A 19,010-nucleotide genomic window follows, 5' to 3' on the forward strand; every position below is an offset into this window, starting at 1 on the left:
GAAACATTTTAACTTGGAGCTTCTATTTTGGAAAGAAGATGCTCTGAATTTATTCCATGTGTGTGCAGAGTTTGCTGTTTTGAAAATGGCAGTGCTTGAATCACTCTTTCATCTATTGTTCTAATACCACTGGTATTCACAAAACAATCTTTGACAGGTCAAAAGTTGTTAAATACATTAAATAACCAAACTATTGTTAAACACCACCAAAAAAATTGAAAAAAATGTAGAATTTTAAAGTAGCAGAGCAGCAGCTTTGACAAGGTTTAAATTTAGTTGGTTTTTTTTAAACGCAGGTTACTTCTGTCAAAAATGTTAAAAAAGATAAGAGCTGCAAATGAGTTTAAACAGGACAATGAATCCAGCAAATAATCAACCAGTACAAAATGTTTTTCACCCTTCCATCACAAAACTTGACCTATAGTTCAGTTTCCTTCCAAGTCCTATCTCCTTACCATGACTATTTTCTCATTTTGTGTGATTTGGCCTTGCTTCTAATGGTGGAAAAGAAGGGTTGAGAACAGAGAAAACTACCATCTTTCTAGAAAAAGACTTTCGCAGAGGAAATGCATCACATAAATCCAATGTTACTTGTTAGGGTTTTTATGACTTTTTGTATTGTTTTTCCCTCCTTACATGTTACAGGAAGGGAGATGGTCACAAGAATGAGTTATTCTTTTATTAGCAGCATCTGGGGGCTATTCACCAGGTGCCCACTTCCTACTTCCTCTGTTTGTTTATAATCAAGACAAATGAACCCTAACCTTTCTGACCCCACACACACACACACACACACACACACACACACACACACCCCCACCCTGAATGATGTTTGAACTGTGTGTGACCAAGCATGTATAAATAAAGAGAGGGGGGGCTAATACTTCGTAGTTTGTGTTGCACAGCTACCCTTGCCGGAAGTATAACTGACTCTGTGTCGTTCCTTACCAATGAGTTGATTAAATAATACCTATCATTACTGAAACACTAGTAATTACCAAGCCCTATGCAGATGATGTGAAGAAAGTATAACACTAAAGAAAAACAAGGCACAACCATCAAAGTTACTTTATTTGAAGAATTAGCTGCAGTTGCAGGCCTGACCCCTCTTACCTCTTGGACCACCTTTGCGGGGATGGTAGCTTCACAGACAGTCGACTTGCCCCTGCCTTCGATCCAGTTGATAGCAGCAGGTTTCTTGTCTGTACAGTAGTTTCCACTGACCGCAACTACCTGCAGCTCAGGGAAGTGCTGCTGCAGTCTGCTCAGAGCCTTCTCTGTGCCCTGCAGGCAACAAAATAAGACTATTACTGTGTCAAACAACTAACTTCTATAAAGTGATATAGTTTGACTTGTACTGTATGTGTAGGACTGATATGGTTACCTTAGAGATCATATTCATTCCCATAGCATCTCCTGTCTTGCACTGGAACCGGATGTAAAGATTTCTCCCAGCCAGGCCAACCAGCAACTTTTGAAGCCGAGCAAACCTACCAATAATAAATGCAAAATCATACATTGTCTGTAAAACACAATAACAAGTGTTAACTGACATCAGTCCTGAAACAAATGATTGATTTAAAGTGAGTCTGTACACAAGCTTTTTACCTGCTGGTGTTGTCAAAAGCTTCTGTGATGTCCTGAAAACCGTCTGGGCTCTCCAGCCAGGCCTTGACCTCGGCAGCCTTACAGGCAGACGGGAGTCTGACCACAGGTCCACGAGTCATGCCGTCAGCCAGGATACAGCTGCTGGCTCCTCCAGACAGCTAAAGCAAGTAGTGAAAAAGGATTAAGCAGACCTATACTGGAGGATGGACATTTATTTTCATTGTTGGGGGGACTCAGTAAGTAATTCAGCCATAGTCAAAATGTGATTTTTGCACTCTTTCTCTATCTGCTGTCACTTGCTCTGCTCTCTCCTTTCTCTCCTGTCAGTCTCAGCTCTCTCACACACCTATGCTCAACACTTTCCTCCTGTTTCAAGCTCTTCTAAAAAAATGACGTGTTTTTTTCTGTTATTCACAGGGGGAATCACAGCTGTGATTTACTGTCTGGCTTCTCTTCTCTCCGATCCTTTTCCTCTTTCGTATGACAAAAGAAAGACCTGATGTCCTGTTAAAATCTAAACACACATTTATTGTGTTGAAGAGATCCAGTTTAAACCGATATTCTAGAACAAGAAACCCAGAGTAGTGTTCTGGTCTGAGGATCAGGCTAGTGTGGTGTTTTCACTGTTAGAAACAAACATCTTTATTAAAAATAATTTTTCATTCATCATTTTAGTTTTAAAACAATCTACTGCCAAGATCTGAAAGAAACACCCAAACAGGTTATATTTATGCTTACAGTAGCTGGTGACTTACACTTACAGTTAAGCTTAAACGTATTCATAACTCTAGCAGATTTAGATTTAAAGTTATTTTAATTCAACCAAGAATTTGTATTCTATTTGGAAATGACGCGCACATCTCCCAAATGACAACACAACAATGTACAAGGGGTATTACTGTGGAAAAAAACATTTTCTCACTTTTTTTAAAGAAAAAAAAAGAAATGCTACATCCAAATTGATTTATATCCTTCTTCATAATCTGAGACAAATCTTTTATCAGATATAACAGCAACTAAACACTAATTGCTGACAAAGCTTTTCACGTCTCTAATGGTATCTTTGACCATCCATCTTTTGTAATGAGCTCTGAGTCATTGAAGTTGGAAGGTCTCTAAGTCATTACTGCAATCTTTAGGTCCGTCCACAGATTCTGTAATAGATTCAAGTCAGGACTGGTTGGGCAGCTCCAAAAACAAAAATATTACTTCAAGTGAGAAGAAACCTATCATGCTTAAACATCCAATGCTGACAGTTTCTCTGAAGACTGCAAAATGATGGCCAAACAATTCAATTTTTGTCTCATCTGACAATAAACAAAAAACAGAAATTCCTCTTTACCCAGATGAGGTGTTGTAAAGGCCAAAGAAATTTCCATAAAATTCAGCAAAATGTGTCCTCCGTCAGACTGTCAACCTGAGATGTTGCCACAGTCACGGTCCAAAAACGCCATCTTCAGGTCGGCCTTGATGGTGATACTGGATTCTGTTTCACCTTGTCGGTGCAACGTTTGACTTCCTACCACATTCTCTGAGATTTCCCACAGAGTGGAACCTTTGTGTTTTATTATATACTTTGAACACTTTGTGCTGCGGCTAATGAAACTTTAGCTATGGCCTTGTTACAATTCTGAGTTGTGCAGCAACAGGACCTCCCTAAGCTCTTGCTTTAGCCAGGAGAAAATTCTTGACATAAAATTTTATAAGAGAACCTTTGGCTTTTGATTGTTTATCTCATGAAGCTACATGAGTTATGAGGCAATTGCCCATAACAACAAATCAGACACTCACTGCAATAGCACGACACCCACGGTTGGTGCTTGCAACTAAGCAGCCTTCTGTAGTCGCCATGGGAACCTGGAACTGTTTCCCATCCAGATATAGCGGTCCTGCAACTCCAACTGGCACAGGGATATAACCAATCACGTTCTCACAGCAGGTACCCATAACCTAGAAAACATATCTTTGTTAAAAACGCAGTTCTATGTTGTAGTGGGGTTTCCTGCTTAGTTCTGTGGGTTTACCTTGGAGTAGTCGTAGTTGGTATATGGAAGGGTGGAGAGTGCAGAAGGATAAGAAAGCTTTGCAGAGATCATCTGTCTTCGTATAGCCACCCCTCTCTCTGGTTTCTCCATCAGTGTCTCCAGTTTGTATGCTGGGATGTGTTTGGAGGCCACCAGCAACATCACCTCAGCATCACTGAGATGATGTGGCCCTAGCTGCAACAACACATTTAGATGTTTCAATGTTTTATCTAATTCAAGATTTGGGGTTGTTATTATTTGAGTATGTCCAGCTTTTGTTCCATCCAGACTCCATTGCAGCAATATTAACTGTAAAAATTCAGCAGTATTTCATAACGCTGATTTCAATACCCTTCTTTCTGTTCAAGACTTTTAAGTATCCAGACATAACCCAAATGATGTGGTATTTACAAGGTTCTGAAACAATGATCTATTGAACACTGTTTACTTATTTGTAAAAAAAAAAACTGTATATTGAAAAAACATCTGTTGACTATATAATTAAAGATAAAATTACATTTTTGGTCAGGTTTTCATGAGCCATTAGTTAACAGAAAGCTGCAGAAATGTAATTATCTGAGTTCTGAACTGTTAGAGGGGCATTCCAGGATTTTTCTTAATGTTTTACCTCAGGGTTGTTAAGGATGGACACACAGTCATCAAGTCCTCTTTGGTTTTGATTTTGCAGCAGACTTGGCTCAGTGTTCTCAGACTTGATCTCCCCCTCTTCTTCCCCAATGACAAACAAGCTCTTTGAGTGACAGTCAGTGGTGGGCTCTGGAAATGGCCGAATAACTTCATCTAGGGAAGCAAGTTGGAATAAGACATAGTGCTACACAAGCTTATCTGTTCCATCATCAGTGCAGGCAGACATACCTCTCTCCTCCCTGCAGGGAGGTGCAGGGCCAGCAGATATGTGTGCAGAAGCCTCTCTTATGCAGCAGGTCTTATTGTAATGTTGATTTGGGCTGGGAGGAGCCATAGTGATAGGATTCCTGAGGGACAGCGTAGACTCCATCTCCACTTGCTCAAAGAAGATGTACTTGATAGCCAGCAGCAGGGCCAAGGTCAGACAGATCACTTGTTCTACGTCCATGGTTATCATTCTACAGGACAAGACAAACGGGCCCTTCAGGTTTATCAGGAGCAAATTAACTGTGGTTTAATATTCTTTCTTCTTTAATTTTTTTGTTTTTTATCTTAATTCTGAAGATGTTGACTGCTCTATGGTCAAAATATATAAAACCTACCTTTTATTTATGTAATAAACGTTTTTATTTTATTACTTGGTGAACTGACATTTTTCTCAAACAATACCTCTACAAACAATTAATTTATTTGAAACATATGTTTTCATATGCCTTCAGAAATAGAATCAAAATGTGATTCAGAGGAGAAATATAAAAGTTTCTGACATTGAGAACTTGAATGTGGAAAAATGTAGGTTTTCTAGTTTACACTGTAAGCTCCATTACCAGGGGCTACCATCTAAATGAAGATATACAGGTCCTTCTCATAATATTAGCATATTGTGATAAAGTTCATTATTTTCCATAATGTCATGATGAAAATTTAACATTCATATATTTTAGATTCATTGCACACTAACTGAAATATTTCAGGTCTTTTATTGTCTTAATACGGATGATTTTGGCATACAGCTCATGAAAACCCAAAATTCCTATCTCACAAAATTAGCATATCATTAAAAGGGTCTCTAAACGAGCTATGAACCTAATCATCTGAATCAACGAGTTAACTCTAAACACTTGCAAAAGATTCCTGAGGCCTTTAAAACTCCCAGCCTGGTTCATCACTCAAAACCCCAATCATGGGTAAGACTGCCGACCTGACTGCTGTCCAGAAGGCCACTATTGACACCCTCAAGCAAGAGGGTAAGACACAGAAAGACATTTCTGAACGAATAGGCTGTTCCCAGAGTGCTGTATCAAGGCACCTCAGTGGGAAGTCTGTGGGAAGGAAAAAGTGTGGCAGAAAACGCTGCACAACGAGAAGAGGTGACCGGACCCTGAGGGAGATTGTGGAGAAGGGCCGATTCCAGACCTTGGGGGACCTGCGGAAGCAGTGGACTGAGTCTGGAGTAGAAACATCCATAGCCACCGTGCACAGGCGTGTGCAGGAAATGGGCTACAGGTGCCGCATTCCCCAGGTCAAGCCACTTTTGAACCAGAAACAGCGGCAGAAGCGCCTGACCTGGGCTACAGAGAAGCAGCACTGGACTGTTGCTCAGTGGTCCAAAGTACTTTTTTCGGATGAAAGCAAATTCTGCATGTCATTCGGAAATCAAGGTGCCAGAGTCTGGAGGAAGACTGGGGAGAAGGAAATGCCAAAATGCCAGAAGTCCAGTGTCAAGTACCCACAGTCAGTGATGGTCTGGGGTGCCGTGTCAGCTGCTGGTGTTGGTCCACTGTGTTTTATCAAGGGCAGGGTCAATGCAGCTAGCTATCAGGAGATTTTGGAGCACTTCATGCTTCCATCTGCTGAAAAGCTTTATGGAGATGAAGATTTCATTTTTCAGCACGACCTGGCACCTGCTCACAGTGCCAAAACCACTGGTAAATGGTTTACTGACCATGGTATCACTGTGCTCAATTGGCCTGCCAACTCTCCTGACCTGAACCCCATAGAGAATCTGTGGGATATTGTGAAGAGAACGTTGAGAGACTCAAGACCCAACACTCTGGATGAGCTAAAGGCCGCTATCGAAGCATCCTGGGCCTCCATAAGACCTCAGCAGTGCCACAGGCTGATTGCCTCCATGCCACGCCGCATTGAAGCAGTCATTTCTGGAAAAGGATTCCCGACCAAGTATTGAGTGCATAACTGTACATGATTATTTGAAGGTTGATGTTTTTTGTATTAAAAACACTTTTCTTTTATTGGTCGGATGAAATATGCTAATTTTGTGAGATAGGAATGTTGGGTTTTCATGAGCTGTATGCCAAAATCATCCGTATTAAGACAATAAAAGACCTGAAATATTTCAGTTAGTGTGCAATGAATCTAAAATATATGAATGTTAAATTTACATCATGACATTATGGAAAATAATGAACTTTATCACAATATGCTAATATTTTGAGAAGGACCTGTAGTCAAAATCTTGTCTAATATAAGCTTTTATTTTTTATGTTAAAAACTTTTGAATTGCAGAAGAAGAGTGATGCTCAGAACTGATGTTACTGATATTTACTTTAGTTTTTACTGAAGCAACATTGTAGATACTTTGGTGAGTCTTTGCTTTAAGCCACTCTAGCTGCCAGTGTTCTACCCACGCTTTGCAGGCTGTTTCTGGTGTGTCCTCTCCAGCTCATCCCTCCTGAGCAGCCCTCCTTTAAAAACAGGAAGTCAGTATTCCACCCTTACCTGGTGAGGTAGAAGTGCCACAGTGGCATTTCTGGCACAATTCTTCTAGGAGATAACTGATCCAGCTCCATGCCAATTTGACCATTACTTGCTGTATTGTTTGTTGACAATGGTTTGGAAATCCAGCGGCTGTGAGCGTGAACCATTACCAGTCCAAGAGACTGCACACAGAGCAACCAGCAATGATGCAGACATACACAGTAAATAAATACATAGAAATGATTTTCTTTGTATACAAAACATTACCATGATCATTTTGACTCTCTGAGTTACAGGGTTTGGTTTGTTGTCTTCCTCCTCCATCACTCTGGAGAAGTCACTTAGCTGCCAGATTGGGTGACCCTCCTGACTCTCACGTGACAACTAAAGCAAACAGATCAACACGATGAAAAACGTGTCATTACCACAGCTATCTATGCCCATACAGAGCAACCAGGAGTGCTTACCTCCAGGACCAATGAGACACACGCAGGGAAGAAAGTCATAAACACAAAATAGTTGGCTAAAACAGACATGCATCCAAAGCCACACATAATTTCCAACTGCTTTACACCTGAAAGACACAAGAGAAACATTTCAGCAGTCATAATTCACATAAGAAGAAGCCACAGTACAAAAACAACATGACAGCTACAAAGTGCTTAAAATGTTGTTCTCCTTTATTTTTTTATTAGTCAGTGATAACAAGGGATACCATCTGTTTTATGTGTGGCTGAGTTAAAGTTTTAGGAAATATTGCAACAAGATTGTAAGGATCTGGAGGATTCTAATAAGTTTGGAGGAAATGATGATGAAAATGATGATGCCTTTTGTGAGGCAAAATAAGGAACTATTCACTTCTTGTTCTGTTTGTCTATAGAAAGCTCTTTCTACTCTGCGCCGCATCAAGGTGTAAAACGCAGCATAGGAAAGTTTGGAGGACCGATCTTGCCATGATTAAAAATAAATACAGAAATAAATAAATGACTCAATAAAATAATTACTGGGCCAAAAAGTAGCGACAAATTTTTCCTTCTAATATGCACCTGTTGTATTTTTTTACCCAACGGATTTACCTGATGCCATTTATTTCCATCTTTTTTTTTTACATGACTTGGTCGCTGTATTGTCTTTTTCTCCGCCGGTCTTTGGACCAGCGTCACCGTCTCATGAAGTGACATACAGGTCCTTCTCAAAATATTAGCATATTGTGATAAAGTTCATTATTTTCCATAATGTCATGATGGAAATTTAACATTCATATATTTTAGATTCATTGCACACTAACTGAAATATTTCAGGTCTTTTATTGTCTTAATACGGATGATTTTGGCATACAGCTCATGAAAACCCAAAATTCCTATCTCACAAAATTAGCATATCATTAAAAGGGTCTCTAAACGAGCTATGAACCTAATCATCTGAATCAACGAGTTAACTCTAAACACCTGCAAAAGATTCCTGAGGCCTTTAAAACTCCCAGCCTGGTTCATCACTCAAAACCCCAATCATGGGTAAGACTGCCGACCTGACTGCTGTCCAGAAGGCCACTATTGACACCCTCAAGCAAGAGGGTAAGACACAGAAAGACATTTCTGAACAAATAGGCTGTTCCCAGAGTGCTGTATCAAGGCACCTCAGTGGGAAGTCTGTGGGAAGGAAAAAGTGTGGCAGAAAACGCTGCACAACGAGAAGAGGTGACCGGACCCTGAGGAAGATTGTGGAGAAGGGCCGATTCCAGACCTTGGGGGACCAGCGGAAGCAGTGGACTGAGTCTGGAGTAGAAACATCCAGAGCCACCGTGCACAGGCGTGTGCAGGAAATGGGCTACAGGTGCCGCATTCCCCAGACTTGGGCTACAGAGAAGCAGCACTGGACTGTTGCTCAGTGGTCCAAAGTACTTTTTTTGGATGAAAGCAAATTCTGCATGTCATTCGGAAATCAAGGTGCCAGAGTCTGGAGGAAGACTGGGGAGAAGGAAATGCCAAAATGCCAGAAGTCCAGTGTCAAGTACCCACAGTCAGTGATGGTCTGGGGTGCCGTGTCAGCTGCTGGTGTTGGTCCACTGTGTTCTATCAAGGGCAGGGTCAATGCAGCTAGCTATCAGGAGATTTTGGAGCACTTCATGCTTCCATCTGCTGAAAAGCTTTATGGAGATGAAGATTTCATTTTTCAGCATGAAAAGAGACTCAAGACCCAACACTCTGGATGAGCTAAAGGCCGCTATCGAAGCATCCTGGACCTCCATAAGACCTCAGCAGTGCCACAGGCTGATTGCCTCCATGCCACGCCGCATTGAAGCAGTCATTTCTGCAAAAGGATTCCCGACCAAGTATTGAGTGCATAACTGTACATGATTATTTGAAGGTTGACGTTTTTTGTATTAAAAACACTTTTCTTTTATTGGTCGGATGAAATATGCTAATTTTGTGAGATAGGAATTTTGGGTTTTCATGAGCTGTATGCCAAAATAATCCGTATTAAGACAATAAAAGACCTGAAATATTTCAGTTAGTCTGCAATGAATCTAAAATATATGAATGTTAAATTTTCATCATGACATTATGGAAAATAATGAACTTTATCACAATATGCTAATATTTTGAGAAGGACCTGTATATCAGTCAGTCATTTTCTTATTCCATAGTGGGTCGCAGGGAAGCTGGAGCCTATCTCCAGCAGTCTATGGGTGGGAGGCGGGGTACATCCTGGACAGGTCGTCTGTCCATTGCAGAAAATATATCAGTGCTTAAGAAATAAAAGGACAGTAAAATAATTTGAAAAATAATATATTTTTAAGGAAAAAAAACATGTTTTAATGTGAGTGGTAATTAATTTGAGGGTAGGAGAAATTAAACCGCCAGAAATCCACTTGTATTAAATATAAACAAAGAAAAAATATAGAGTTCAAGAAAGAAAAATTATTTTAAAAATGTGTGGTTTAAATTAAAATAGAAATACATATAATTATATCTGATTAATTGATCAATAATTTAAAAAATCTTTTTTTTTTACTATTTTGTTGCATTTAATGGTGCACTAATTTATATTTCTAGCTACTTTTTGGCACAGTAATTATTTTATTGAGTAATTTATTTATTTCTGTATTTATTCTTAATTATGGCAGCATCGGTCCTCCATAAAAGAGGCCCAGTCTAGAGACATGTAATCTAGTCTAACATTAAAACAAAGGTTAGGCTTTTTATTTGTAACAGCTGAAGGCTGGTTAAGTTGAAATAACGAATAGTTTCCTATTAATGATGGTGTTGCTAATGTGGAACTATACAATTGTAGTTTAACCTGTTTTTGTTTAGTAAACACAGCTAGATCATTTATGTTATGTCGGGTGGATGGGAGGTTGCCAAACCCTAATATCTCACCTAGGGCACCCAAATGGCCAGAGCTGGCTTATTGTACTCTGATGTCCTAATCTGTACTCCAAAACATATTCATACCTTGGCTGGTGAGCATCGTGTGACTATTACAAAACATGTTAGCTGTTTTTAAACTTCAAAGTATGTATGTATCGCTTTACAGTTATTCCTGTTTATTTTCTAGCCCTTCTACTGAGAGTTTACATTTCAAAACTGGACAATAAATACAAAAATGTATAAATGACAGAAAACTAAATGACAACGGAAAAAGGGTAACATCAATTACTATATATCCTGACTTCTTATCTGTGATGATGATGATGATGATTAGGCCCTTCTCAATTGGAAGGCCTTTTTTTGTTCTTCCCAATGATACCTGTCTTACTGACTCGCTTTAATTTTTTTGCTACATCAGGGCAGAAGCAAGTACCTGACATAGTCCCTACTCCAATGAGTAAGCACTCCACTAGAGCATCTAAAGTGAAGGTAGGTCCGAGTACAGCCATTCCAGAAGCAATGTTTTCCCTCACTTCATCCTGAAAAGCATAGAGTGAAACATGTCACATGATGAAATTTATTGAAGGATGCTGCAACATGTTGAGAGAAAATGTCTTGTCTTACCTGAGAATTGGAGCTTAAAGCAAACTTAGCGAGGGTGCAAGCTTTGGAGAGGTCAATGAGTAGCAAAAAAAAGGGCAGCGCCTCACTGCAGGACAGGGACATGTTAGAGCTTTGGGCACAACAATCAGGTAAAATGATATATTTAGGGCAACCTTACTTGAGGCCAGTGAGCTCCTTATCAAAAAAGTGAATGACAACTGTGCTGAACACGAAGCTGGAGAAAATGGTAAAAAGACCAGCAATGCCTGGAAGACAATATGAATTCCTCCTGCTGGTTATGTTTTAAGACATTTTGCTGCAAACTGTTCATCTTACATGCCTCTAATATCCTACACATATGTTGTGACAATCAATAACTTACCTAGAATGTATTTGGATCCCAGTTGTCTTAAGCTCTGGAACTGGAAATATATGTAGACAATAGCTATACAACGTGTGATGGTCAGGATGATGATGTCACTGCTTAGAACTTCCTGTAAGTATAAAGGTGAAAAAAAAAAAAAATAGAAACATACATTCAAAAGCTGTTCAAAGCTTCAGTTTGGGCTAAAATTGATTTCCATTAAACACTGCTCTACCTTTGTTACAAAAAGCTGGTTAAAAGACCAAGACTTTCAGTGTTTTTTTTCCTCTAGACAAAGACTCCAAGGTGACAGTTAATTCTCTTGGTTTGTGCCTTCGATGAGCCAGACCAACTTCAGTCAAGTCATGGTCAGAGAGACAGAGACCACACCAGACACTAAATTGTTTTCAGTGACTTTAACATTGTTTTTTTTTTAAAAGGGAACTCCTACAGCTGCTTCTTCTGCCTGGGAACATCCATCTGAAAGCTAAGGTTGATGTGGAAAATACAGTATGTTAACACAAGACAGTAACTTGTTGGTGATCTTTATCACTACAGAAGCGGAGATCCAGAGAGATTTCACCAGAATGTAACCTAGAATGGTTTCAAAGTGTTTTGATATTTTGGTTTTAATCAGACAGGATCTCTTTGAAAAAAGCAAACCTTTATCTGCTATACAAACCTGTCCTCAAGATCCACATGCTATAAATGTGTTTCTGCATTGGTCAGCTATCGCTGCGTTGTTTCTTTGGAAGATTTGGGCCTCCTGAAGAAACTGCAAACTGGAAACCTCTTGAAATGTCTTTAAGTCTGGTGAACTCACCCAAAGATCATTTGCCTATACAAACTTTTCTTAGCATTTTGTCATTCCCATTCCTCTCTAAATAAACGCGTGTCAGAATGGCAATAATATCTATTAACATCTTCACCATTGTCCACTAAATTTGCAAAAGCCAGATATTCTAACCTTTACAGCTGTTCAGATATGATCCATGGTGGTGATGGTGATATTGCTAAAGATGAGTTTTGAAAAGATGTTAATAAAATCTCATCCTAAAGGCTTTAATGGTTTTACTGGTTAAATGTATCTCAACCGGATTTTTTTTTAACATATCCTGTTGTGGTATTATAGGCATACCATATAGAGCAGATGGTTGCCTACATCTGCCAGGGCAGTTTTGCTCTACAAAAAATATCTCAAGGTAGTCTCCTAGTTGCGTGATTAACTTTATAAATTATAGCTTTAATCCTGCATCAACGTAGGCAGGTCACATTGATGTTAGAGTACCCTATGTATGTGTATGACTATCAACCATTTTAAGTACCGTATTTTCCGCACTATAAGGCGCACTTAAAAACCATTAATTTTCTCAAAAAATGACAGTGCGCCTTGTAATCCGGAGCGCCTTATATATGGATCAATTGGTTAATTGGTTGATCCATACTGGTTGTACACGGCGCTCTGTCAAAATGTTTCAGTACGACTGGTAAACTACAAAGCCGCACCGCTTGCAGCATTACGGCTACCGTAGTCAGGGGCGTCGCCGAAGTAATAGCGGTAAACACCTGTACTGTTCTTACTCCTAGTCCAACAGCCACTTGTGTGTGTATAACGACTCCAAAATTGCACCTTTCAAGAGACACGCTTACGATGCTGAGTTCAAACTCAAGGCTGTCAGCTACGCAGTCGAACATGGGAATAGAGCAGCAGAGAGAGAATTCAACAGTTAACGCTCCTATATTGTGAATGTACTAACGTTTGATTTAGTGCATCAAACTGTTTCTTTTACGTGTTTACTGAATTTCACGTTTTAACTAACGTTTGATTTCAACTTCAACTTCATAGACTCCAATGCATTCCTAACGTGCGGTTGGCTCTATTCAATAGAATTCTATGTAGAGGAGACCTTACCATGAGAGTGAATGGAGTTATCAGAACGCTGGTTTGTAGTGTATTAATAAAGTTTGACTGACTGACTTATCTGACTGTTTTGTTGACATTCTCTTTAGCACAGCTCCATCTAGTGGATGTATAACGCAACCCCAGTCAAACGTTTGACTGCAGTAGCTTCTATTCTATGTGCCTTATAATCCGGTGCGCCCTATATATGAAAACAGTTCTAAAATAGGCCATTCATTGAAGGTGCGCCTTATAGTGCGGAAAATACGGTAATCAATTGTTGGTGTGTGTATGTGTGTGCGCTCCTGTTTGTGCAGCTGAGTGAGGATCATGTTTTGTATTTCACCAGCAAACTGAGGACCAATTGTTGCAAAGTGAGTAAATTGCAATGGTCCTGAGTTTGGTTTTTGCTAGGGTTTATGTTTATGACTAAGCTGTGGATTGAGTTTAGGTTAGGGTTGTCATAATGTGGGTTTCTGTTGGATCAATATGCGGGGAAGAATTCCAGAGTTCAGGAGGACGGCCCAGAGGCCATCCCTGGCAGACCCAGAGTTCAGGCGGCTGGAACGGTGGCCGTCCCCGGCTGATCCAACGATCAGTAGGCCGGCAACATGGGAGCTGAGCAGGCCGGTGATGTAGGAGCTGATGATCTGACGGCCGGTTGCGGGTCCAGGAAAACCCACGGTGGAGCTCAGAGCCGCAGTGCAGAGACCGCTGGGACCTTTGGCGAGGCCGTGGAGATCTGCGTTGGAGCCGCCAAGACACAGCAGGCGGAGAGGGTGCGTCCTCGCACCCCTCAGGGACAGGAACAGGAAGTGGACACAGGTCCTCCTTGAACTCCTGCGGAACAGGAACCATGAGGCAGTTTGTCCTCGGAGCCCTCCAGGACAGGACCGGGAACAGGAGCAGGAAGTGGAGGCAGTCCATCCACAAGCCCCTCATGGACAGGAACAAAGTGTGAGGGCGGCTCGGTTTGGGACCCCTCCGGAACAGGACCAGGAACAGGATCGGGGTGTGGAGGCCGTTCATTCATGAACCCCTGCGGAACTGGACCAGGAACAGGATTATGAATCGGGAGCAGCGGCTATGGCTGATCAGGAGCAAAGCCATGAGCCGGAAAACCATGTCCAGTTTTGGTGGAGAGGCGGGTGGAGGAGGGAGCAGGAGATCTCCTCACAGACGCGACGATTTCATCTAGGGCCCTTTGTCGCTTGGCCTCGATGGTGTGGTGAAGCCGAGGATCAGGGAAAAAATCCCTGCTCGCCTTGAGCCAGTCTTGGAGGCTGCCAGCTATTTCCAGCCTTCTCCATGGTGAGCTGGGAGAGGTCACGAGGTGACAACATAATTTGGCCAGAACCTCTCCCCTCTTGAATTCCCTCACCATTCCTCCCGCTTGGTCCAGTTGGCTGGTTCCTTCTGTCATAATGTGGGTTTCTGTTGGACCAATATGCAGGGAAGAACTCCTAAAGCTCGAACTTTGCCGGTAAGACGACACTTTATTGCCCATGGCTGGACAGGGTACCAGGCGAGTGCACAAACACAAACAACACATAAGGAACCAGCAGGGAACAAAGGAAACAAACGGGCTTAAATACAAAAACTGAACAGCAGAGGGAACCAATGACATACGTGACCAGACAATCAGGGGAAAACACAGAACAGGTGTGGACTTGGGGTGCAGGAAGACAGAAAACAAAGGACCAGACCAGGTCATTTAACAAAAACACAAACTCAAGAACTCAAAACACAAGCAGGTATGACAAAGGGTTAGGTATATACTGGTGGCCCAACACCCCTCTGGGTTCCACAAGCCACTAGATGGGGGCCACCCTATGGGACGTGGCCTGAGCACCCACACAGACAACACCCCACCAAGGCACATTCCTACACCCCCAGTCCCCAACGAACTGGCACAGGCTACATAGCGGGAGCCAGGGGAACATGCCATGCTCCTCAAGCACAGCCCCTCCCATTCCGTGGTGTTTGTACATCTGTCTGTGGTAATGTGAAGTGTTATGATGACCCTATTCTGGCCCACCCAAGGCCTTACAACCCCAGTCCACCAAACCCCAACCAGGGTGGCTCTGGGCCCACCCACTGGGCCAGGGATGCTGAAGAGGCACCCCCCCACCTAGTGCACAAGGAGCCACACCACCGGGAGCCACAGCAGGCCCCAAGCCACCCGGGGACACAACCCCAGATCTGCTCACACCAGCCAGGAGCAGAAGTTGGCCAGACAAGAGGGTACAGTGACGCACAGCCCAGCCCTTGCTCAATGCTATTCAGCACCCGCACCCCACCGCGGACACCTCCATGCCAAACACACCGCCACCCCAGGGGAACACCCAAATGCCCAGTCTGCCTAGGGACAGCACCACCCCGGCACAAGCATCCCCATACCCCCTGGCCCTTGATGCAGAGCTGGTAAAGTCATACCCGCTGCGCTATTATTGAATTATTGGAGACCAAACAAATTCAAAGCTTTTCTGTTGGTTTTCCTTACAAGTAGACATTCTCTCCATATAAATAAATTCTAATAGCACATTTTAAAATGCATTATATTTAATCTCCTTTTAGTCTTCCAGTTCTTACCCAAATTTAAAAGTCCTATAAACCCCCCATACTTTAACAATATGCTGTTATCTATCAGCATGTAACGCAAGTCTTACATTCAAAACAGGTCTGTGAAGTGCATGCTGAAAGAGAGTGACTCATACAGACAAATCCATTAGAGGAAGGTTAAAGGAAACTTAAGTTAATCTTTTGGAATGGCCAAGTCAAAGTCCTAATCCAATAGAAAAGTTGTTTAAAGATCCGAAGTAAAGAATATGTGCAAGAAGAAAGTCCTGAGAAGTGACACTGTTCTGTTTGCAGGATGCCTGGTGGACAGGACTGATCAACAAGTCTCTGATATGTTACATTTCAATTATTGCTGCAGAATACAGCTGATACTGCAAGACTTGTGTTTATTTGCCTTAAATAAGTATGTATTCTGTGTCATTCTGAAACAACTAATCACTTTGTAAATACAGGGTTTTTTTTATAACTTGCCAGGGAATCAGATAATGTTTTTTATGTTACATCTATGGCGAAAATGAATGAGGGTTTGATTGCTTTTAAGGCCCTGTCATTTAAAGAATGCAACAGTGCCATCAAGTGTTGACATTAAAGAGAACCATTTTAATTGATCAAGAATCCTTCATTAAACTGGAGGCACACAAAACAAAGGACGGTTAGATTTTTTTGTTTCTGCTGAAACATATTATTTCCTGTGCTCATTCATACAGATCTAATGAAAGCTTATCCCAAAATGCAGCAGATCACTGAAAACATACTTAAAAAATGGGGGGAAAACTCAATTATCATAGTTTTGTTTTTAAACAAAATGAATTAAAAGATGTCCATCAGAAAATAATTACATTCATCTACACAAAACTGTCCATTTGTTTCCCAAAAATGTCCTTCACACATTTGTTTCCAGACATTCTACATTTTTTAGATGCAGTTATTTTACACTTTGCTGGTATTCAGTAATAGTTGCTTTTTGAAAATGATCTAATTAAAGTGTCTGTCTATGGTCATTTCAATGCTATCATAATCATATGAGATTACTGAAAGTAATCTGTAAAAGTGTTTGTAAATGTATTATGAATAGAGACTGGATGAGCTACATATCTATCTCTCATCAGTTTATTAGCCAAAATAGACAGGACTCAAGCTCAGTTCATTAGAGCAAAGCACATATCAGAAACAAGAACGGAAACACAGCTCATTGTGGCAACATTTAATTTCTTTTATGAGGATAACCTTTTTTTAGTCAACTTCTTACTTTTGGCTTAGTAGATTTTTTCATAATGGCACTTTTTGATGAAGTTGTACCACAGTACTTTAACAGTACTTTAGCCTAAGTAAATTATTTTATTACACAGCATCCCTTTTTAACAGAGTTTATATTTGGGATAAGACTGGCCTATCCTAGACCTTTACACATCAGTGTGAACATGCCACTGGAATCTTTGTGATTAGCTCCCACTGGTTTTCATACTATGTTTGTGCCAGTTGCATCACTGCAACCTAATAACACTACATTTCCTCAGAAAACACTCACTTTTGTCTGTTGTTTGCTTGGCACAGCTTTTTTAACAGAAGAGTTAGTTACTGCAGGTGCATGTAGCATGTACAGTTTTCTTCTACATTGTCATTTGTATGAAATTTCAGTCATGCAATAATGATTCTGTTGTACAAAGACAACAAATCCTGATTTTCTTCTGTCTCCTCTGAGAAGAAAATGTGTGAATTAAAGACAAATAATAAATCACAGCAAACCAAATGTCTTCCAAACAGTCGTTTTTGTAATATTAATGTCATTTGATACTGTGATGACACTACGATTGAGACATATCGTCCAGCCCTCGTATAAGGACCTAGTTTTCATTAATAATCGACATACTGTTGATTGGCTGTCTCTCACCTCTTCTGTTTTGGGGCAGTCCAGGTTCCAGCCACAGATTTGATCATTGCCAGTGAACATGTTCATGGACAACATGCAGATGGTCAGGGTGATTGTGCCAACAATCACCTCCCATGGGTGTGAGGCCACCAGGAGACCGTGGGCACGAAACAGAGGACTCAGCATGGTGTAACAAAGCTATGAAATAAAACAAGGTAGTGTTGGGACGAAAGCAGTTAACAGTGGATGTGATTGAACACAAAAAAGAAAGTGCTCATAATTAATGAATGTTCTCACACAACTGCTCCATTAAACCGCCAAAAAACCAATAGTAATAACATTAATAATAACAATATCAACGAAAATAGTTGAGCGCACACTTGGACGAATTTTAAGAATCAGGTTTAGAAATACTAGAAAACAAAATTTAGGTTGATGTTAATTTTATGAACATATTTTTTAACTTTTCTTTTTGCTCTCTATCTGTTTCTACAAATGACGTTCCACGCATGTCATTTGAGAAATCTCAGTGAAACACTGTGACTAATTTTGAACATGTGGAGATTAATTCACTTCCATCTTATCCCATTAACAGTAGTTAATGCAGTGTTTGCGGGAGTAAACTAGAAACAAACAAGAAGCAAACAGTAAGAAATGAACCAAGTTCCTACCTTGGGTCCTGTCGCGGTGGACTGCACTAACCCAGCGGGCTGCAGAGCTTGAGCAGGTCTCGGAGTCGGGATCAACACCGATGGAACGATGATACGCTGCTACATCATCCGACACTTTAGCCAATCACATCAGTCACCCGTTTCACAAGCGTGTAAACCACGCCTTGGTTTCCTTGGAAACTGGAGTAATAGGGTATGGCCATATGAAAGACGACTGATCTCGCCACTGCTTTGACATATATGGAACACCCGTGTGTGTGTGTGTGTACACACTCATATATGTTTATATGTATATATAAGTAAATCTATATATATATATATTTATATTTATATTTATATATATATATATATATATATATATATATATATATATATATATATATATATACACCACAATAATTTATTAGTATGGTGTAGGGCCTCCTTTTGCGGCCAATACAGCATCAATTCGTCTTGGGAATGACATATACAAGTCCTGCACAGTGGTCAGAGGGATTTTAAGCCATTCTTCTTACAGGATAGTGGCCAGGTCACTACGTGATACTGGTGGAGGAAAACGTTTCCTGACTCCCTCCTCCAAAACACCCCAAAGTGGCTCAATAATATTTAGATCTGGTGACTGTGCAGGCCATGGGAGATGTTCAACTTCACTT

At 40.8% G+C, this 19,010-nt stretch overlaps 1 protein-coding gene across 1 annotated transcript in view; it reads right to left on the reverse strand.

Moving 5' to 3' along the window:
* LOC124878210 (3-hydroxy-3-methylglutaryl-coenzyme A reductase-like) overlaps positions 1-18,493 on the reverse strand; it is a 28,727-nt gene extending 10,234 nt beyond the window's left edge. The window contains exons 1-16 of the mRNA XM_047382058.1: positions 18,358-18,493; positions 17,708-17,884; positions 11,355-11,466; positions 11,151-11,238; positions 10,994-11,078; positions 10,803-10,908; positions 7,466-7,572; positions 7,266-7,382; positions 7,020-7,180; positions 4,509-4,738; positions 4,261-4,433; positions 3,633-3,827; positions 3,400-3,558; positions 1,609-1,766; positions 1,385-1,490; positions 1,114-1,284 (exon numbers count right to left, since the gene is read on the reverse strand). Of these exons, the coding sequence (XP_047238014.1) occupies positions 1,114-1,284; positions 1,385-1,490; positions 1,609-1,766; positions 3,400-3,558; positions 3,633-3,827; positions 4,261-4,433; positions 4,509-4,738; positions 7,020-7,180; positions 7,266-7,382; positions 7,466-7,572; positions 10,803-10,908; positions 10,994-11,078; positions 11,151-11,238; positions 11,355-11,466; positions 17,708-17,872 (2,133 nt within the window). The 5' untranslated portion in view covers positions 17,873-17,884; positions 18,358-18,493. The remainder of the gene's footprint in view (positions 1-1,113; positions 1,285-1,384; positions 1,491-1,608; positions 1,767-3,399; positions 3,559-3,632; positions 3,828-4,260; positions 4,434-4,508; positions 4,739-7,019; positions 7,181-7,265; positions 7,383-7,465; positions 7,573-10,802; positions 10,909-10,993; positions 11,079-11,150; positions 11,239-11,354; positions 11,467-17,707; positions 17,885-18,357) is intronic.
* Between the last annotated feature and the right edge of the window lie 517 nt (positions 18,494-19,010).

The sequence above is a fragment of the Girardinichthys multiradiatus genome, chromosome 12 (assembly GCF_021462225.1).
Source record: "Girardinichthys multiradiatus isolate DD_20200921_A chromosome 12, DD_fGirMul_XY1, whole genome shotgun sequence".
NCBI classification, from domain to species: Eukaryota; Metazoa; Chordata; class Actinopteri; order Cyprinodontiformes; family Goodeidae; genus Girardinichthys; species Girardinichthys multiradiatus.